Genomic DNA, 23021 nt, shown 5'->3' on the forward strand with positions numbered 1-23021 from the left:
TAGCAAAAACATGGAGAAGGACTTGACAACATCAACAGTCCAGCAGATATATCCTTAAGATGGTTTATAGCAATAAATGGATCTGCCTCCCTAGATATTGCAAGGATACAGCATCCTCCTGGTCACCGAGCATTGATTTTATTGAGTGTCAGTCATTACTATTCTTGGTCAGACAGGAACTGGGAAATATCTTTTGTAAGAACTATTTCAGACAAAACGAAAATAAAACAATACAATATATTTATGGTTAGCATGAGTCTGACACTTCTTCATAGGGACCATTCTGGACACATGATTTGGCAGAGGTTTTCAGCCAATGGAATAAACCCTTGCCACTCATTACAGTGTCGGTTTTACAAAAAAAGAAAAGAAACTCCCCAAATCCTCTCATATCACACCTGCACTCAAGTCCCTCCACTGGCTTCCTGTTCGTTTTAGATCTTTTTTTAAACTGGCTTGTTTAACATTTCGGGCTCATTCCCGCTCTGCTCCCCTTTTCATCACTTCTCTTATCTCTTCTCACGCCCCTAGCCGCACTCTTCGTTCTTCTTCCCTGTCTCTTTTGCACATCCCCCGCTTCCGTAAATCCAGAACGGGGGGCACCCGGTTTTCAGTCCTGGCCCCTCAGCTCTGGAATAGTCTTCCACTCTCCATTCGCTCTATTTCCATTTACACTCACTTCCGTAAGGCCCTCAAAACCTTTCTTTTCTCTCAGGATTTTCCTTCCTAGTCTCCCGGGGTGTTCTTTGTGAGTTCTGATCAGGTCCTCAGCGCCAGGAAGCCGCTTGGCCGCAGTGCGCTTTATTAAATATTTTATTCATTCATTCATTCATTCATTCAACCCAACACCGCTGCCTGAAGGTTTTTTGGATATGGATATGTGTATATTATGGATTGGAAGAGACCAGTCCTTGCTAGGTGAAACTCCCTTAGTTGGAGGGCAGTTCCTGTATCATTTTCCACCAATTCTGTAAGTCCTTAAAGTAGTCACCAAACAGTGCATCAACACTCATTACAGAATGACACTGATAACCAAATCAGATCTTGGTTTTTCACCATGGGATTCTCTCCAATATTCAAAAGAGGTACAATATCTCTGCCTCTCTGTGAGATCCTGTAACGCATAATTAAAATAATGTTTTCCATAGAAAACGTGCCCAATAAGGCAGCATTTATTGTTTCATTTATAAAACATCCAATCAACCAAACTGAAACATGAAAAGCACATTCGACTGAAACACTACTGCATAACATAACACAGAGAAAAAAGGAAATAACAGGAAATTATGTGCAAATAATCAAGCAGGGCTGTGAAACTGTGAGCCTGCCACTTTAAGAATTGCAGTATCCCATCACACCTGTGTATTACCTATAACCCCACTTACTGATTAGTATCTTCGGAAGGGAAAGATGGAAGAACCCAAGAGGAGCATTTCTTGGTTCTTTTTCAGACCTGTGTCTACTCTGTTGGTGTCATGCTTCATTATCTGGTCTCATCCTAGTTCCTATAACCCAGGATGGGCTCTACCATGTTCCACGCAGCACTAGTTTCCTACCAGGGTTTTAAATAATACAAATAAAGTCCCTACACTAATAGATTGTGTGAAGGTAAATGAAAGAAGCAGTAAAGGTTCCTTTTGAGTTCTTCCTTCGGTCTGATTGTACAAATCAGTAAGAAGGGTTAGAGGATACACACATGTGTAATGTGTTAAGTAGGGGGCAGTATCCTATACCCTACACAAAATTCTCTTTCTCCTCCCTGGAAATAAAACTTTGCGTTTGATCTGGGACAATATGTGTATAAGGCTGCTCCGGCCCATCGTGTCCAGCTTAGAGTCGGTTAGATAGTTTGTTTTTTAAGGCAAGAGTAGATTGGAACAAGAAGCTTGAGTTCAAAACGGTGGCACCAAACCAAAGGGAGGCAGGTGAGGCTTCAATACATTAAATAAATTAAATAATGGTGAAGAACAAATGAGTAACTTTACCTTCTTCAACATGGGATTTTCTCTGACGTTCATAAAAGGCAGAATAAATTAACAAGGTAACTCACCCCCCAAGCACTCAGTGCAATAGAATCAACACCTAAACAAACAAGATCTGCAGAGAAGCCTGGCTCACAAGACCATCTGCCGTACAGTCCGAGTCAACACAATAATATTTTGCTAAAGTATGGACTGACCTCCAAATCGCAGCTTTACAAATTTTAGGAATGAGGACCATCCGCATCTTAGCAGTAGCTGTCTTCTACCTTGTAGAATGAGACTTAGATTTACCAGGCAAAGGCCTATTAGCTTTTCCATAACAAATAACTACACAGGAGACAATCCATCTAACAAGTGTGTGCTTAGAAGAAGCCAGATCTCTCTTGACATTCCTATAATTTGGCTTTGTAAATATCCTTTGGTTCTGTCTAATTAATGTTGAAAAGCGCTCCTAAAAATAAAAGTGACTCTGCCAGAGTTGTGGGATTTGAGAAAAAGGTCAATTAATAAAATGTTTGATATGAAAAATCCGAAATGACTTTAGGAAGAAAGGATGGATGAATACGCTACAAGACCATTTCCTGTGAAAAACAGAATATGGTTCCTCTGTACTAAGAACTTGAAGCTCGCTTACCCTTCTTGCAAATGTAATGGCTACTAAGAAAGCAATATTCCAAATAAGGAACTCAACTTAGCCTTGTGCTTTGGTTCAAAGGGAGACATGACTAACTAAGAACAATACTTGATTCCCTTGGAGGTGATAGCTACCTAACTGAGGGAAATATATACTTTCTTCAAACCCTCTCCAGCATGGTGAAGAAAGATGGTTAGGAAGGAACTACATGATCATGTGGTTTGAGACAAGGCATCCTTTGTTAACAGATAGGGATGACCTCATTGACGTAATACTGAAAGCAATGGCATGGCCTGCTCTGCACACTTTGTGGAAATAGTTTGCACTGGCTCTGATTCCAAAGTTTATGTCCAAATTGCCAAGCTATTTGAAAATGATATTTTTAGTGGCAGCTCTCAAAGAATGTCATGCTTCAGCCTCTCTTTTTGCAATTTATGCGTAGAACCTTCTAATCTATTGCTAAATAGTCTTGGATGTACAAGTAAAGGGTACTCCCAATAGTAACTCCTTCATTCTTCTCTTCCCCCTTCAGTCATACAAACTACCTTCCCTCACCTGAGTTCTATACTTGTTATGAAGTATTCACCCTCACTAGCAGTCTGAGGTGACAGTAACTTGGTGACGAGGAGGCATAGTTTAAGCACCCACAGTGCTCTACAGCACAATGCAAGTAGAGCCTAGCAATTGGTGTGACTGGGAGGGCTGACATACAGAGAAAACAAAAATTACTATGGTGAGTGACTTTTACTTTTCATCAACTTATTCGCTGTGGACCCACGACTGATTTGTGTTCTTGGAAGGATTGCATCAAAGCATGAGAACATTGATAGGAAGTAGAAGAAATAGTCAGTGAAAGGTCAAGGCTTACTACAGGAAAATCCAGGACTGGAAAAGGAACTACATATGCTAGCCATAATTCTAAATTCTGGCAGCCTGTCTGTTTATTATCTTGTTTTTTCCATGTTTCATCATGTCTGTCTTTGTTGCTCGTCTCGCTAAATCGTGTAGTATTTGGCATGCTCATATCTTATTGTTTTTGTCTCAGGATCTTCACATGTTATATTTGCATATCTGCATATGTGTGGGGTCCATATTCTTCTCCGTCTCCCATTTTGTTGAGTTAACCACTGACTGTGTAGCCCATTCTTCACTGGACTACTCACTTTACAGATTGTCTCTGCTGTCCTGTTCCCAGGAATTGAAGCTGAAGGATAGAGAGTGTGAGAGGTTGAGCAGAGTGAGGGAACAGCTGGAGCAGGAGCTGGAAGAACTAACGGCCAGTCTATTCGAGGTATGTGGATCAACTTGAACAATTTCCTCATGAAACACATTCTACAAAATGACCCCACTTGCCTTCCTACAGTACCCCTATGAACTAATACCTCCATCCTTACAGCTGCCGGTTCACTATATACTATACCACACTGCTTTATCACTGCCACACATTTGACGCTTTTATAATCAGTGATGCAAAATGGCCCCACCCCGCCCAACAATATTGCTGCTGTGCTGAGGATAACACACTTCTACCCCTAAAATACTCATCCACATAGCAACTGTCTCCTAAACCCTTTATTAGAAACATACTCCACCCTTTGTCCCCGTACAATACCCAAAATTTACACTTATGTATAATCCCACAGAGGATACCCATCATATAATTTCAACTACACTATATTTCTTCCCTACAGAATCCTCTTTTAATCCAGCGTGCCAACATTACATCACATTACATCACCTTCTTCCTTACAGTTTGACTATAGACCCCTGTTGGAACTGGCCCCTTTTGAAGGGTTACCCCCAAACTTTATGCCTTCCTCCTGTATTTCTTCTGACCTGTTTTGGTAGGTTTTATGACTCTGGGCACTTTACCACTGCTGATCAGTGCTAAGGTGCATGTGCCCTCTCTTGTAAACTTGGTAAGATTGGCCTACTAGCATATTTAATTTACCTGTAAGTCCCTTGTACGGTGGCATCTCATATACCCAGTGCCTGTAAATTAAATGCTAATAGTGGGCCTGCAGTGCTGCTTGCCCCACCCACAGAAGCAGCCTTTCAAACTGGTCTCAGGCCTCTGCCGCTGCAGGGCCTGCCTGTGCAGTTTACTGCCGCAGTGAAGTGGCATGTAAAGTGTTGCCCATGTCTGAAACCCCCTTTTACTACATACAGGTCACCCCTAAGGTAGGCCCTAGGTAGCCCTATGGGCAGGGTGTTTTGTAGGTAAAAGGTATGCCATGTGCCTTAGCTGTGTGGCATGTCCTGGTAGTGACAAACAGCCTATTTGGTTTCTCACTGCTGTGAGGCTGCCCTCTCATAGGTTTGCATTGGCAATTCCCTGATATGTGTTTCAGTGGTAATTTCTAATATGAAAGAGGCTATGTTTGGCATGTTTGGAATAGTAGTAATAAATCCTGCTTTGGGTAAAAGCGGATTTGCTATTACTACTTTTGAAATGCCACTTTTAGAAGTAGGCATTTCTGTGTGCTTATGACTCTTTGTGCCCTGCCTGGTTGTGTATTCACTGTCTGGTTTAGACTGACAGACAGGAGAAAGGGGTGTGCATTCACTCTAGACAGTCACAATGGGGGTTGAGGTGTGTTCTGCCTTTTCTGGGTGACTCAGCGCTGGGCTGAATAGACCGTGGCTGCATTTAACGTGGTGGGAAGAGTTTCCCTTGCACTTGAATAGGCCTGGTCTGCATTTAGAGTGGTGAGAGGAGTTACACCTGCACCTGAATAGGGCTGTGTCTCACTTTCACAATGCTACAATGCTGTCCCCGCCATGTGTCGTGTATCTGGAGCCAGGGCTTGGGATGGAAAGGGGTTTTTTGCACTTCTGAAAGTTGTTTGAAGTGCCCCCAGAACAAAGACTTTTTGACCCCATATTTTTAGACACTGCACAGGACTTGTAACCAGATGCTGCTGGCTCTATAGACTGCACCTTGCCAAAAGGAACTGTGATACTGCCAGGACGAACCGTCATTGGACTCCCTTGCTTGTGCTGACCTGTGACCTGTGAGGCTATGAGAAGGACTGCCACTTTATTTCCAAGGGCCCTGATGTGCTGGCTTGCTGCTGGTTCCCTGCATTGTGCCCCCAGTTGTTCTCCAGGGACTGGGTGGTGCAGCTCTCCCTGTTTTACTAGCGAGGCCACTTCCAAAGGAGAAGCATGTGGTGAGCGCTCTCCTAGGACAAGCAGCGTGTATTTTCCTTTTTCTCCTATTGACCCAACCGGCAGTGAGGAGATCTCAGTGGAGAGTTCTGGCGGATGTCTCTGCACCTAACACGTGTTGAGCGCTTTATTGTTAGGCTCGTTGGAAGGACACTGAAGCGCGTGGGTGAAAGCGCATCCCACTTTCCCCAACTCTGAAGAGCAGCGTTTCCTTCCGTACATGAGGCAGGATGAGAACACCCCCTAGAGCGCCCCCACCTTCAAGAGTACAGAGTCGGCCAGGGAGCCGCAGCATGAAAGGAAGCCTGAGCACGGCCCCTAAAGGTTGCCATGGCAATGCAAGAGCCGCAAGCCAAAGCACCAGCCATACGGCAGAAACCCCCGTCAGTGGGGCCCACCTGCCAGAAAACAAAACGAGGAGAGAGAGCAGAAGAGTTCCCCTTTTTGGATCTGCTAAAGGCCGACGAGGATGACAGCGCCCGCTCTCCACAGCCAGCTCCCCCTCCTCCTCACCCCCGGGACCACAAAGGCCAGCAGGTCTTCTCACCAGCGGTGACCGCTCCGGCCACAGCAGCAGCCCCTCAGTGCGGTTGCGGGCTATGCGGCTGCATACAGTCCGGCACTCGGGGAGGACCAGGCAAGGCCTCCCCGCCTACTCAGCATAGCTTTGGGGTCACTATTTGGCTACACAAATGGAGGGAAACCCTGAGAAGGCCCCTGCGTGTTTTTTTTCTTCTGTTGTTGGCAAGAACCCTGCATTGGTTTCAGCAGCTGCTCCTCACGATCGCGGACCGCTGCCTGAGGGGATAACATACCTGGGGTCACGGTATCTTCTTGAAGAGAACAGGGTGAGACCTCGACGGAGGCCCGCTACTAAGTTCCCACATTACCATAGTTCCTCTCATAGGAGGACCGGAGTGCCTGCATCCACATTAGGAACTGGAATTACCCTCCAACATGTAAGGTAAGCGCAAGTGCGCTATATCTAGGAGAGGACTACATGATTATGGTGATTTCTTGTGGTTCATGTCCTGCTTGTTATATTTGGTAATGTGTGGCAACACTTGTGTTTCTTCTTCCTGACCAACCTACTGCATGTCATTCCCTGATGTGATGATTTATGTCATGTATGCACTACAATGACAGGATAACGAGTATCATTTCAGAGTGTACATTATATGCGCAGTGATTTTTGTTATTTTTATAACGTGTGCAACCTCTAAGTATTTACTTGCTTGCACTAACTTGTGATGTTATGACAATTGCCTGGTTGGCGAAAGTGATTTTATGATCTATGTGACGTCATGACAAATGCCTAGTGGCACAGTGATTTATGTGATTACGTCTAAAGTGTTTTATGTACAATACAAAGGATATTCTTATATAACATTGTGTAGAGTCTCTTTTTGTGGTGTAGTGTGCAACTGGTGTGTGTATGTGTGTGTGTGTCTTGCTCAAACGCTTTATACATTACCTCTGGGATAAGCCTGACTACTCTGCCAAACTTCCAAAGGGTGAGCAGAGGTTATCTTGTGTGTGTAACTCCGTTACCCTGACTAGAGTGGTGGGTTCTGCCTGGCTTAGGTGCATACCCTAACCGACCAGAAACCCCATTTCTAACAACCCCATTATGGCTTTATCTCACTATCTCCCAAACACTACATCCACCACCTGAACATTACTTCAACCCTCCTCTCTTTGGTCATTGTCTCAATTTAGTAGCCTGCCACAGCACCAGCATTCATACAATATGACAATGCCACTCCTCTCTTTCTCCACCAGTATCTTCTATTACTCCAGTATTGGAAGTTTCATAGATTTCCATGCTTGAATCATTCCCCATCGTCAAGATGGGAGTCCCCGGTATAAGTAAAAAATACCAATACAAATCATTACTTTCAAATTACAAATCAAGCTTTCCTTGCTACGCCCTTGAAAGTTCGAAGATCTAGGTGGGGCGGACGCTCCTTCTCTCTGAATGCCTCCAACCTCTGGAACACCCTCCCGCATACGCTCCGAAGTGAACCTAATATATCGATCTTCCGTAAACAGCTCAAAACCCACCTGTTCCTCTCAGCATTTCAGTGATATTTATTTTCTTCTGTGCTTTCCGTGTCCGCAAGCGCTAGGAGGCCTCCGGGTAGCTATGCGCTATACAAATGTAATCTCATTCATTCATTCATTACAAATCAGAAACTAGGCCTAGGCCCATTCTAGTTTTGTAACATATCCACCTCTTTTTGTAAAAGAGACCAAATAAAATCAACAGCCAATCACATTAGTCTCATCCTCTAGAACCCTCCTGAGAGAACCTCAGACCATCAGATTTTCTACCGCACGTTGTGCTATGGAGTCTTCACTAAGCTCTGCTCAGTTTTTCCTTGTTACCTTTACTCCTAGTTTTTTCAACTGCTTTTCTATAACATTTCTTCAGCTTTGTGTCAACATGTCTGAGAAAGAGAAAAAAGGCCTTTTTAGAGCTTGTGCCACCTGCTCAAAAAAGAGGCTTTACATGGATGACCCTCACAAGGACTGTATCTATTGCCTGTATCCAGATCACAAGGCCAAAGATTGCAAGGTTTGCCGTACTTTTTCCACCAAAACCTTGAGAGACCGCGAGGGACATCTCCTGGCCTGGCTCCAAAAGCTAAAGTCCAGCAGGGATCCAATATCCAGTGACGATAGTGATGAGGCCTCATCAGCTTCGTCTTCCAGGAGATCTCTGAAAAGGGTGAGATCTGACCCCTCTTCTTCTGAAAACCGTCCCGGGAAAACCTCTAAAAAGACCTCTCATAGGTCTGACAGGCAAAGTCCAAGCAAATCTACTCACTGAGATGTAAAGGAGAGGGAAGGACTTTCTACAGGGGAGACTACAGTGAGGAAGTCGATCTCTGTTCCTCCATCTTCTCCTCCTGACAGAAAAAAGGACTTTAAAAAACCCTCCTCCGTTCCTTCTGAGGGAAAACATGCTAAGAAAATTCTACTGTCGACGACGAAACTATCATCGTCTTCGTCGACGCGCACCAAAAAGGTACAGTCTCCTCAGTCTTCTCGTACTCCGACAACCGGATTGTCGACGAGAGTTTCCTTACCTTCAGCGTCCACGGTGCAGCATTCATCGTCGATGGTGGTGACGACGGATGCGGGGTCAACAGTGACAGCGAAGATGTTGTTGACGGTGTCGTCGATGACTTGGACGATGATGAAAATTACGACGGCCGTGGTGACGACGGCTACTACAGCGACGATGGCAACGCTGTCGACAGTAATGACGATGGTATGGGTGACGGTACCTTTGATTGCGACAACTACATCGTCGACGAGGGGAGAAATGTCTGAGGTAAACATCAGGAAATGTCACATTACTCCTGAGGTCATTTCCCCCAGAAAACTGACACCTCTGCTGCCTACTCACCTCCTAGAGGAGGAGGATTTGGAGGATGAAAGTCCATATGGGCACACACATAGCCCTTCTGAGCTGCACGTTAAGATTTGGAAGATGGATATGGGGAAGAGCAAGAATGTGATCCTCCTCAGGACTATCATGGAGGTTATCAGGAGGAGATGGTCTGTATGCCATCCTCCTTGATTTCGGACTTACAGTTCATGGTCTCCGACTATAAAAAGACATTTCCAACACCATCTCTGGCTCAAAGGCATGTTTCAGTTCCCCCCACTGTTCCATCTGCAGGGCCTTCCACCCCTCGGCTGCCACCACCACCACTGCAATTGATAGTGGATCCACCACCGACGACTCCACTTATCCAGGATGATACCTCGGATGAAGACCAGGAAAATGCAGTTCCCCAGGATCCAGACAGGGAATGGGATGATTATATTATTCCTACTCAGCTTCACCTTCACCGGTGCCAGTGGATTCTCCACCTGGGGACATAGGTGGTTTCCATAATTTGCTGGAGAGGGCAGCTAAAAGATTCGATCTGCCTATGACGTCGGTCCAGTCTGAATGCTTCTTATATGACTTTAAGGAACCCTTTAAGAAGTCTGTGAGAACAATTCCTATCGTTGGTCATGTTTGGGAAGAGGGGCTCACAGTTATGAAGACCCCAGCTACAGTGGTCCCGGTGCTTCCTCGTTTAGAGAAAAAATATAAAGCCCCGGAGGATAGCCCGGCTTGCCTGGTGAGTCAGCCGAAACCGGACTCAGTTATATCTCAGGCAGCACAGAGGAAGTCAAAAAATGCAGCGGCTCCTCTAACAACGCCGCCAGATAAAGAGGGTAGACGCCTGGACAATGCTGGCAAAAGGTTTTCATCAATGTCAAGCCTGGTCGTCAAAGCGGCTAACACTTTAGCCATCTTGGGGAGCTACGACCGCCAAATGTGGTGTGACCTCTGTCCCTACCTTGACCAGCTGCCTGAAGACAGCAGGGCAGAGGCAAAAAAGATTCTCCAGGAAGGAGAGAGGTCTTCCTCTGAGGTGATTGATTGCGCAATGGACATTGCAACAACTGTGTCCCGTTCCCTGGCTGGAGCGGCAGTCCTTCGTCGCCAAGGATGGCTTCGGGCAACCTCGTTTAGACCAGAGGTTCAGAACAAGATTTTAGACCTTCCTTTTGATGGTGAGGCGCTCTTTGGTAAGCACATAGACGATGCGCTCCAGGACATTAGGAAAGATACGGACACCGCGGGATCATTAGGGATGCTTCAATACCGCAAGGTCCCTTTTCGTGGTGCAAGGGGCAGAGGTCTTCCCTCATACAGAGGAGGTTACCAGCAATAGCGGTACTCCTCGTATACGCCTGCCTCACAATCTTAATGCCCTCAGTATAACCAGAGGCAGGGTTAGTCCTCATCATATTCAAGATCGTCAAACAGACGAAGAGCAACACGCCAGGGGAAGGAGTCCTCTCGGCGTCAATAACGACCTGCTGGCTTTGTCTACTGTTCCTCCCCCTCATTTAACACCTGTGGGGGGCAGGATCTCACATTACTTCCAGGATTGGCAACGAATAACATCGGATCGTTGGGTTCTCAATATAATCCAATTTGGCCACACGTTGGAGTTTGTTCATCCTCCTCCAACCAAGTCCCCTCACGCCAATGTAACAAAACATCTTTGTCTCCTGCGCTTAGAGATCCAACATATGCTGCAGAAAGGAGTGATAGAGCCGGTCCCTATTTCACAAAGAGGAGAGGGTTTCTACTCCCAGTTCTTTCTAGTTAAAAAGACTGTAGAAAAGTGGCGCCCTATTCTAGATCTGAGGGAGCTCAACACCTATCTCATCAAACAGTCGTTTCGAATGGTCTCCTTGCAGAACATACTACGACTTTTAAATTCAGAAGATTTCATGGCCACTTTGGACCTAGAGGAAGCATATTTTCATGTTCCCATCCATCCCTCTCACAGGAAGTTCCTTCGCTTCACAGTAGCCAAGAGCCAGTTTCAATTCAGGGTCCTCCCCTTCGGCCTCAGATCGGCACCAAGGATCTTTATGAAAATACTGGCTCTGGTAGTGGCTTTTTCAAGAAAACAACAGCACCAGGTTTTCCCTTACCTGGACGACTGGTTGCTAAAGGCTCCTACCAATATTGCAGCCGAGAGGTCAGTGGCAGCTTTTACAAAGTTGTTCAAAAGTCTGGGTCTTACCCTCAACAAAGAAAAATCAAATTTGTGCCATTCCAAGAATGCCAAATTCCTGGGAGCCATATTGGACACATCCTAGGACAAGGCTTTTCCGTCAGTGGAAAGACAAGCCAAACTGATGTCGATGGGCCCATCTACTTCAAAAAAGAAGGTCACTTTCAGTTCGCCTCTAACAAGTCCCTTCTGGGATCCATTTCGTCCTGCATTTCTCTAATTCCTCACTGCAGGTTACGAATGCGTCCTCTTCAGGAACAACTGGAGTTACAGTGGTGCTAATTAGAAGGGTCTTTCGAGGACATGATCACGATCACTGTGCCAATGAAAGAAACCCCTTCATGATGGACTCGCAAGGAGAACATTTCCCAAGGTCTCTCCTTCATGGTCACCCCAGCTCCTCACATTATTACAACAGATGCATCTCTGGAGGGCTGGGGAGTGGTCTTGCAGGACCTCCAGATAAGTGGTCGATGGCTGCACCACCATCGTCTGTTGCACATCAATCTGCTGGAACTCAGAGCAATTTGCCTAACCCTACAGGCTTTCCTCCAGAGGATATAGGATTAGTCGGTTCTAATAAGAACAGACAATACTACTGCCATGCATTATATCAACAAGCAGGGCGACACAAGGTCTCGTCTGCTGTCAGCTGAAGCACAACCACTCCGCCAACACCAACGGATGCCAACACCACAGCATGCAACCTCCACCGATGGATCTCCAACTGCGGCGACACTCTGGCATCCCTCAAGGAAAGACCAGGCAAGCAACACTCCAAGAAAGCCAGCTAGTTCACTCCCGCCCTCCATGAGTCCTGATGCACCTGCAGACGACTCAAGAAGAGATGGAGGAACAACAAAACCCCAGAAACCCACGCTACCTTCAAATCCACGGTCATCACACACCACCTCCTCCTCAAAACCACAAAGAAAATTGCCCTCTAAGACAGAATCAGCGCCAGCACACACAACAGCAAAGAACTCTTCGCCATCATCAAGGAGTTCTCCAGGCTCAACAGCGAGACCACAGACATCCCTCCCTCTCAAGACTTCTGCAACAAACTCGGCACCTTCTTCCACCACAAGGGCAGACAGATCTACAGCAGCTTCGACACCCTATACCCTGCCACTATGCCTGCAACTACGCCATACCCCAACAGACCGTACTCTGCTAGACCCCGCTCACAACAGAGGATACACTCAAGACCATGAAGAGCATCCACTCATGAGCCCCATCGGATCCTTGCCTGTACCACAGCTTCCACAGAGCAGCCACCGCCATTGCCCCCCAGCTTCGCCGCACCATCAACTGCTCCATCGACACCGCCAACTTCCCCAACGACTGGAAACAACTCTCTGCTTAAGAAGCCATCCTCAGACCCGACGGATCATAAGAACTTATAACCCATCTCCCTCCTCCAAGGTCATCGAGAATGCCATCAATGCCCAACTCCACATTCATTGAAGTGAACCATGTCCTGGAAATCTCCAAAGCCGGCTTCCGAAGCAACCACAGCACAGAGACCACACTCATTGCCTCCACCGACATCATCCGCTCCCTCCTAGACTGGGGTGAGACCGCAACCATCATCCTACTTGACCTATCGGCTGCCTTTGACACCGTCTCCCACGCATCCTAATCACTTAGACTTCACGACACCAGCATCCGCTACAAGGCACTGGACTGGATCCACTCCTTCCTCACTGGCCAGACTCAGCGAGTCTGCCTACCCCCCTTTATCTCAGAATCTACAGAGATCAGATGTGGGGTGCCCCAGGGTTCCTCCCTGAGCCCCACCCTCTTTAACTTCTACATAGCCCCCTCGCAACCATCGTCAGAAGCCACGGACTCAACATTGTCTTCTAAGCCGACGATACCCAGCTGATCCTGTCCTTCACCAACTAACTCCCTTTGCCTGTAGTTGGGAAGCGGTAGCATACCGAAAGAGAATGCAAGCACCAGGGACCGGTTAGTCTCCCCTCCAAGTCGCTCACACGTTCGCCGCTACCAGGCGTGCTCCAAGGGGCCTGAAAGCCTATGCCTTGGCGTACAGGTTCCAGTGCCTGGGTCCCCCGGCCTACCTGCTCAACTGGGCTATACGACAGCTATGCCGTAGTGCTCCTCTTCCAGCCGCCCCCAGAGGTCGTAAGGGCTGCCCCCGTGGTGTCTTCCTCTAGCTCCAGGCCCTGCCGTTACGGCTGCGGCGTTAGGTGCACCGGGCGATGTCGCACCCCGGCCAGATCATCCACTCGCCACCCTCCGGGTCTAAGAGGGCCCCCACTCCATCCTGCCTCTCAGTACAGGGCCCTACTCTCGTGCAACTTGCGGCGCCCCTCTCCATAAGGTGATTAGCAGGGGCACCCCACTGGCCAAGAAGGGAGGGCACTTTCCAGGGAGTCAGGCGTGCGGCTCAAATACTGTCACCACGGGACCGCCTTTGGTTGTTCAAGGGCCCGGTCTACGCTGCCCCCACGTCTCCCAGCGGCGCAGGGAGGATAAGGCACAGCGTCTAGGAAGCTCCCAGGGCCCCGCAGTTGTTGCTCACCTGCCTGAGTCAGTAAAGTCGTCTCCTCTGACGGTATCAACTGAGGGCCGCCAGTTTCCCCTCCGCAGCCGGGGCTGGCTCACAGGTGTGCTCAATGCTCCCATCGACAGCAGGACACGGTGTCTTCCCTTCCCCCCCCCTTGGCCAGGCACCAGCGCTCAAGGGACCTCTGATGGGCTTCATCCCGGAGTGTGCAGCCGCTCCCACGCACCTCTCAGTTCGAACGCAGGGTAGGCCGCAGACCACGCAGGGCCGGGCGGGGCGCTGATAGCCGAAACGAAGTGCTGGCGCCGTGTCGATTTCAAAGTTACGGCTCTACACATGTACCGGACCGAAGCGCGGTCCGAGACGTCGTCTGGGAATCCGCTGTGAGCTACTATGTGGCTTGGGCCCAGGCCAGGGGTCGGAACGACGAGCAGGCACGTCCTACTCGGTCGCCATCTTGGCCACGCCCCCCGAAGCGTGTATTTTTAAAATGAAATGTACCCAAATAATATTTGCAATTTGAAAATAGGCCAAAAGTGACAACCAGATTTCTTAAACTGTCATTGAATTTTTAAGGTCAACTTTAAATAACATTTCTTTAAAGTACAATTTTGTAAAATATGTTAGAAGCATAAGTGAGAATCAGTGCAAAATTAATTTAAGGCAAAATGTAAATAAGATAAATTAGATGCCCCTTTTTAAAGCAAGTCGCAAAATTTCACCTGTAGTACTAGGAGGCTGCATTGTTGCAAATGCATGTCTTTCAGAAATTTAAAAGAGTTTACAAAAGTAGGCATTGAAACTATACTAATAGGATACTTTTGTAAATCCCTTTTTTGCACAAGCAAATCTACGCACACCGATTAGCTTGTGTGAAACCCTGCAGAGCAAGTGCAAATTCACTTGTTAGAACAATTTTTTTTCCTCCGTTGGAAAAATATTTCCCATCACGGCGAATCTCGTTTCCTTCATCTCCAGACCCCCTATATCCTATTCTGGATTGACAGTGTAGCTGTCGCTACACCTTCTTGCTCAACAGAAAAAGAGCTTTAAGAAGCGCTACAGAGTTGGGCCTTTGGTTACCCCCACATGTTAATTCCCTTGTTTGCAGCATTTGCTTGGGTAGAATTTGTGTGCTTCCCCTGAAAAAGAGTGCTTGTATTGCACCTTTTGGTTTGTTAGCTGAATTGAGTTGGTTATAGCAACAAGCAGTGATCACAGATATAGACCTGATCTGTTTGGTACAAAACATTATTAAAAATGCATATAGGCCTGAATTATTGTGCCTAGAATGTTAAAGCCAATAAAAATGTAAGGCCTGGATCTTTATTACACAATGTTAAAATCTGTGGACATGTATTTTGTTACATAAGGATAAGGTCTCATGGATTATCCCAGTAGGCAATCTATTTGGTTTTGGTTGTCCCCTCAGACAAACCATTGGAGTAGAAGAGTTGCACAATGAGAATCCTTCATTTGCTTTCTTAGTAGTTCTTAGCTGTTTGTTCAGCTATAAATGTGTACATATATGTAATTGTTTGACTGTACACCTTATTATTGCCTTGTGGGAAAGTTTATGCTGAATACAGTACATGTCAGTTGTTTATGGTATAGCCAGTGAAAGGCTATAAGCGAAATTGATTCATAGGAAAAAGCCTCTCATGAGATATTTATTTACATGGAGTCTTAGAGATTGCCAAAGGAGGTATGGTTTTCGTGTTGTTTGTCCTCTTTTGCAAACCCTGGAGATAGAAGATTTGCATAGTGATAATCCCTGCCAGCCCCTCTTAAAAGGGCCTGGTGGGGTTAGTTGTCTCCCAGGCACTTGTACTAAAAAGCCTAATAAATACATACATACAATTACAAATGGTTTTGGGATCAGTCTTTTGTCAGCCATTGGTCTGTTTGAGTTTGATTCACATTCTCGCCTTCTGCCTACAACAGTATAGTACATAGGGCAGTGGCACAGGTCACAGCAGCCATAGGCTCTATTGCCCTGTGAGTGACATGTTTCCCTGATCACATGTGTACACCTACCTGAAAATGAGTGTCTTGTAGTGCCAGGGCTTGTGGGCTGGTCATTTAGTTCTCCCTTTCCTCTATTAGAGGTCCCTTTTCATTCCTTTCTGTAAGGCACGAGCATCTTATGTGTAGTTTTGCCCCACTTTTTGCCCTATCTGTTTTGCTGGATTTAGAACTCTGCCCTTTACTCCTGCTAAACAGGAGAAATGTGCCTGTGCCACCACTTTAAAAGTAGTTAAATTGGCTTACCCTTAATCAACATATTTAACTTGCCTATAAGTCCTTCGAATATGTTATAGAAAATTTACCCAGAGCCTGGACGCCAAAATGCCACCTGTGGACTGCAGCACCTATTGTGTCATGACAAGAGTGTGCCTGGAAAACATGGCTTCAGACCTACCACGTGTAGACGGACTGCAGCAGGCTAAAACCTGCTTTCAAAACTGTCAAAATAACTAGTTTTGACACTGGTGGCAAACCCTGTTTTTAAGTATTAATAATTCACACCTAAGTACACGTTGTTGCCCATAAGGTAAGGTGCCTGAAATTTAAAAATGGAACGTCTTCAAAATTAAAATAGGCATGTTCCTCCAGTGACTAGGCCGAAAAACTATTTTCAGGAGCAGATCTGTAGCTGAATCCTAGAAAATGTCAAAGTACAGGTTCTAAACTTTAATATGTGACCTTTGATAGAAAATGGCTACTAAAGTCCTTCAAAGACAAGTTTTAATATTTATTAAAAATCACATTTAATGGTAAACTCGAATTTCTAATAAATATTTAGGGCAAGTAACGTTTAGAAAGTTACCTTTTACTTGAGTGAACCTCCAGTAGGCTAATGCAATAGCATTAGCCTATTGACTGCTAGTCTTCTAGTGATTGGTCTTAATGAGGTGTGAAAACTGCTCCTAGAGCAAGAAGAATCACTTGTTTGTGGAGAGGGATTTCCTTCCTTTTGCAAGAAGATCAGTTAGGGGGGATCCAGTAACATCCTTAACTTGTAAAAGGTCCATCCCTTTCACAAGTGAATGTAAGGTTAGACCTGGATAAAGCAACCCTTTGTCCCCCTTTACTCCACCCCCAGCCAGGCTGCACAAAACCCAGTGGAAGGGGAGCTACCCACAGACATCGTTTTCAGTGACCACAGTGGTGGGGACTGCCCATTTCTCTGGCCACACTGCTGGGTGGGCACACAGGCTCAGCATAAGGGAGGAAGGGTTTCTCCTTCTTTAACTTTAGGGGTATGTTGCACTGTGGGATTGTTTACAGTAGGGCTAGCAGGAATTTCTGCAAAAAGTGGATAGGGTTTCTCTCAGGAACTTTGACCAAACTGGTTAGGTAGCAGCCAGGAGCTGGTGCCAGCTATAAATATGGTATTCCACTGCACTTTCCTCAGAACACTTTCTTGACCTGTGGAAAACCATCAGCGGTCTGGACCATGCTTGCTGTGACCTGAAAGGAGCCCTAAAGGAATGGATCTGCACCCTCTTCTTCTCATGACAAAGAGGTGGACTCTAAAGGTCAGTGAGTTTACCTTCTGTGTGGCTACAGGGACACCTCAAACTAAAAAAAAAGATTTTTCCTGGATGTCCAATTGCCTAAATCCGACTGGACTGGCCCTGGACCCTGCAAAGCCTTGGCAGGGTCAAACCCTAGAAGGCCTAAGAGCTAACGCACTGAAATCTTGGAGCCTTAGATGAAGAGCTGAGGGAAAAATAGACTGACTTGGAAAATGTTTGTAGTTCCAGATGTCCTACTGACCAGAACAAACCACCAGAGTCAAGTAGGTGAAGGCACGACCTCCCGGGGCTGAAGAAACATGTTACTCCTGCATGGAGCTTCTCTGCAGCAACAAATCCATTTCAGCTTGACCTCTGTGAAAAGGTATTCAGCCTCATGGAGTCCTGTTTGGATACAGGCTGCTGCACTGCCCTGCTGGAGGAATCCGAGATTCAAAAAAGAGACCAAGGGCCTGAATTAGAGTTAGACGGATGGGTTACTCCGTCACAGACATGATGGATATCCCGACTGCCGTATTACAGTTGCATTTTCTCCAATGGCACTTCTATTGTGGCGGACAGGATATCTGTCACGTTTCTGACATCCACTGAACTGTAAATTAGTCCCTAAGTCCCAATGTAGAAATTGGGACTTAGTGGAGGCTTCAGAATTATCCGACCAAAATGGAGACTTCTCTGGATGCAAAATTTTTACTTTTCCTGCTGTGATCTTTTCTTGCCAAAACAAATGGCTTTAGCCGGACCTAGCTAAATACCTCTCTGACATCGGTGAATCTTTCCCGGATAAAGTCTGCTAATTTGTCCTGCTAGAGAATTTGACTACCATTTTGAAGGCTAAGTTAGAAGGTCTATCCTGGCAATGGCATCCCACCTGGTGTATCTGACCTCGGGATCCATTGCTGTGAGCCTCAAAGTGCGCCTAGGTCCTGGTTTAACATGACCATCGTCTATTATTGCCACTTAGTGCTTCTTGTTGCATTTTGGCTTAAAACTTTAAAAATTCATATCTCTGGTTTCTCTTCTTGGGATTTTTGTTATTTTGGTGTCATATTGTTCATCAAAAATTACTCTGTTTTTCTAATTTGATTTGGAATTTTATTTGTATTTTTTTTGGATGTTTTGACTTAATTACTGTTTTGGTACTGCATAAATTATTTACACATTGTCCTAAGTTATGGTGACCAGGCGTCCCAGATTTGCCGGGACAGTCCCGGGTTTTCACCACGTGCCACTGCAGATTTCAGCAAATGTGTCTCATGTCCTGGTTTTCAGAAAGGACCGCCTGAAAACAGTGAGAAGCACTTTTTTTGTGGTCCAAAGCGGGACTAGCAGGCAGCTCTTATCAGAAAGCAATTCAATTAGCGGGTAGGATACTGGACTTAGAAATTTCATGTATTTCCTTAGTACCTCCTTGTCTGTGTGTCTGTGGTAATCAGTGCTGTCATTTTCTGCCCTGTGGCTTGTGTAAAATTATAGTCCTTCAATTTTTGCAAAATGTCCGTGTTTTTTGTTTTCAAAATCTGGTCACCCTACTCTAAATTAAGCCTGCCTGCTCTGTCCCATAGCTACAAGGGGGTTCAGATCATGATAATTTAATGACTTTATTAATCACTCTGACAAGTTAGTGTTATTATTCCTTGAGGTGGGTGACCGCCCATTCCAAATATTAATTCATTTTCTTACACTTTCTTTCTCATTTTAGTGTGTGTTTTAGAGTGATCTGCAGCTCCCCAGACAGTGCTACCAGATTCTTTTCATCTGTAGTGCGCAGCATCCCACATGACCACTACATCTAAATCAGGCAGCCATCTTTAGTTGATACTGCTCATTGGGTATCATTGTTTTACCATTCCAAGATGGTTGCTAAGTTTAGAAGCATTATATCGACCCTCTTGGATCGGTACAACAATGGCGCATTATGCATAGTGCCATTCCAGACTGGTCACCCAGTCTATATTTCTAAGTGGCCATCCTAGAATATCATTGTGCATTATGTCATTATTTTACAGCTCCAAGGTGGCCACCACATTGCTTCTGATATGAAAGCTGTGTTGCAACTTCAAAAATAAAAATACACTATGTACAGTACGACTGCAGGACCCCCACTGCTATGTTTAGGTTTATTTTTATTGCAAGCATATGCCTGCCATATTTAGGCAACACTATGTTTTTTTTCTACATTTTCTTTTAATTTATCTCGCATATACCTGTTGATATGTATTGTGTGTGTATTTTGTACTGGATGGGTAAGTGGGTAAATGCAAGAATGAGCCCACAAGTGGGTGAATGTGTGGGAGTGCAGGAATAAGTGGGAGAGTGCAATTATGATGACTCGCATATGACTGACGAGGCACTTTCACAAATGGCCAATGCCTGTTGGGGATTGTAAGTCTATTTTAGGCCATAGAAGTGTTTTCTAGTTTCATAAGGGTCAGTAGTGGTCCATGACATGGCACTGTTTTGCCATCATTGATATCTGTAGTTTTTAGATTACATACTCCTGACCAGCCCTTGATGAGAATGCACAGTGACAGGTGCGTGGTCCAAAAACATGCTGTTACTCTCACTTTTAATAATTATGGCCCTCACTGGAGTGATTATATTTTTTTCCCATGGTTATGACTGCAACTCTGGCCCTTCTTTGACAGATCTCTTAAGTTGCCTATGTCTACGATTGGATGAGATGTTCAGCTAGTTCTAGGTCTAACTCGCATCAAATGTACCAGTCCTGAATTTATAGTGAAATGTAAAATGAAACAAGCTAAAATGGCACTATCTGCCCCGACATGGGACTTCTTGAGATCTCTGCCTTCCGGCCTCTTTCCTTTTCCCATTTCCTTGCTCTCACCGGCTCTGGTCAGTAACTATGTGTCATTGAGTGTTTACATTTTCCCTCATCTCTTCCTGCTTTCCTGCTACCAGAAGCATGGCTGTCTATAGAGCAGTAGACACAGTGGCACCGGGGCCCAAGGGGTCCGCCACTGCACCCCAGTTATAGATGTTTTACTACCAAACAAGGTTATGAAGAACCTATAGTCAGTACTTGCACATGGGCCATGGCACCCTTGCCACATCACCGCCCCCCACACCACAGGTCAGTCTTTATCACGATAGGTAGCCCCCATTTTTTAGGTCTCGCATGGCGTTGCAGCGCATACGCTGCTCGCCCCGCGAGATTTATTGTGAACAAGGAGTTTTAGAAAAGGGCTTTAAGCCCCGCCCCTCGTTTCCATTGGCTGGCATCACCGTTTATGCTAAACGGTGGCCTGCCATTGGAAATGAGGGTTTTTGGTGGACGCTCTTTCGCCTGCGAGCCGAACTGGCTCACCTGCTTTGCTGCTGTCGCAAAGCACTTTCTTATCTTTATGGGGCCATGTGTTTCTAATTTAGAAACACATGTGGCCCCATAAAGACAAGAGATCCCCATGCTCCGGCAGCAGCGCTGTCCTCTTTCACTTTCGGGACCGCACTTGTTCTTTTATCTACCGAAGTGTATGTGATCTGTGCAGATCAGATACCAGCGCGCTATATTCATGTCCACGGATTTACTGGAAACTCACAAAAGCACTTTTGAATAAGCAAATATTAGGACAAAGAGTTTAAACTGCTCACTCTTGCGATCGCACATCCAAATGAACACGTATTCCTAGTTGTCCGGGGCACGTTGCCGGTTCACAAACATTTTAAACAAAACGAAAATGCTCAAAATTCCACCTGTTTTCCTAATTAAAGGACACGGAATGTTGATCTTAATAAAAACAAACAGCAGAAGAGACAAACAGAGGGTTCTCGGGGTGGAGGGAGGGGGGGCAGCATGAAAGGAGGGAGCCCCCGGTCTGTGACAATGACCTTCCGTATGCTCGGAGAGTTCGGAGGTAATTGGAACAAATGCCGCATGAAAGGGGGGCAGCTGTATCTTTGTTCGGCTCTGCAGAGTGAGGAGGGATTGAGAGGGAGGAAGGGGGGTGTCTTGAGCTCTCTACACAATGTACGGCTTAGCTCCACTCTCTCAGGGAGCAGGGCTGACTTAGGCCTGGGCAGGGCGGGACTGTGAAGTGTATTTGTGAGTTAGTGCATATGCGTGTGCTTGTACGTGTGTGAGAAGTGAGTGAGTGCATTTTTGTGTGTGAGCGAGAGTGGGTGACTGCGCGCGAGCCTTTGAATGTCCGACTGTATGAGCACATGTGAATGCGTTACGCTGTTTTCATTAATATGATCTGTGCCTGTGTTTGTGTGTGTGCGCGCCTGTGTAAATGTTGGGGTGCATGTGACCGGTAATGTAGAAACACCCCCCACCCTGCAGTTGGGGGGGCGAACTCAAGGGGACCCCTACCGGCACTGTACACGGGTGGCGGCGGACCCCTGGCCTGAGTGCTCCTGACTGGGTGCTGACCTGCGAGGCCCCCCCATGCATCTTGTAGGCAGGACCCCTCAAGTTTCATTACCACTGCTTGTGACTGAATGAAAATGATAGGGGGTGAGCGAACCTGTGAGTGCATGTTTGTTTTTAGACAGTGTCTGTGACTTATGTGCAAACATGGAGGAGCGGAAGTGTGGGTGTGGTGGTGTGTTTAACTATATATAGTATGTATGCGTGTATCCATGTGATTGCGTATTCGTGTAAAACTGGTTTATTGTGTGTTTATAAAACTATGGGCATGCGTGAATGCGTGTATGCACCCTTGTATATACATGAATACTGAACCTGTCTGTCCCTTTCTGTTTGTGTATTTGTGTGGTATGTTTCTGCTTGTGAGTGTCCGAGAGGCAGGTAGGGTGTGTGTGTGCGCGCACACATGGGCGTGCGTTTGTGCTTAAAAATGTGTCAGTGTTCGGATGAGTGTTTGTGTGCATATGTGGCTGTTATTTGTAATCGCGTGTTCATTTAACGGGAAATCAATCATTAAATGTCACATAAGCATTTTGAAGCTATTTTTTCATTTGTGCAATAATGACTATAGGAGAATTCTGAAATGTGTAAGTAAACTAAGCTACACTCTATTAGAAATATGCCATTGGTGAATCGTTGTAATTGTGTGTGCATTGATTTGCAACAGACATGGTTTCTTCTCTACAGTCAAATGTTTCATCATAACATTAAAACGAATGTATGTCAGTTTGTGAGCGTATCTCGGCGTGTTTGTGAAAGTGTATCGAGCACTTCCGTGTGTGGGTGAAGAAGGTCAGGGGCGTAACATAGGCCCCCGCAGTCCCCGCAGTGCGGCGGGGCCCCGAGCTGCAGGGGCCCCCCTCAGCACCGTACTCAGGCCTGAGAGCTCCATCTTAAATACTGAGTGGGGGCCCCTTCATGTACCTTGAAGGGGGGACCCCTCAACTTTAATTACGCCTGTGAAGAAGGTCTGAAATGCCTGCACAATCCACTGGAGTGAGAAAGGGGTTTTGGAGTGAGGGGCAGGGACCCTTTCGGAACAGATGCCAGAGGGAACCGGGCACGATCACCGGCGGCCATACACTCCAGCTCCACTTCCCTCTTCTGCCCTGCGGGGTTTTCCTGCCCCTTCTCGGCACTGCCTCTCCGTATCGACCCGACCGTCTCGC

General features: G+C 46.2%; 1 protein-coding gene across 12 annotated transcripts in view; it reads left to right on the plus strand.

Annotated features, from left to right (window-relative positions):
• RAB3IL1 (RAB3A interacting protein like 1) overlaps positions 1–23021 on the plus strand; it is a 235978-nt gene that overhangs the window by 142094 nt on the left and 70863 nt on the right. For all 12 annotated transcript variants that reach the window (XM_085644988.1, XM_085644983.1, XM_085644987.1 and 9 more), the window contains one exon: positions 3812–3907. In XM_085644988.1, coding sequence (XP_085501114.1) covers positions 3812–3907 — 96 coding nt within the window. The remainder of the gene's footprint in view (positions 1–3811; positions 3908–23021) is intronic.

Source organism: Triturus cristatus, chromosome 3_1, assembly GCF_964204655.1.
Source record: "Triturus cristatus chromosome 3_1, aTriCri1.1, whole genome shotgun sequence".
In the NCBI taxonomy this organism is placed as follows: domain Eukaryota; kingdom Metazoa; phylum Chordata; class Amphibia; order Caudata; family Salamandridae; genus Triturus; species Triturus cristatus.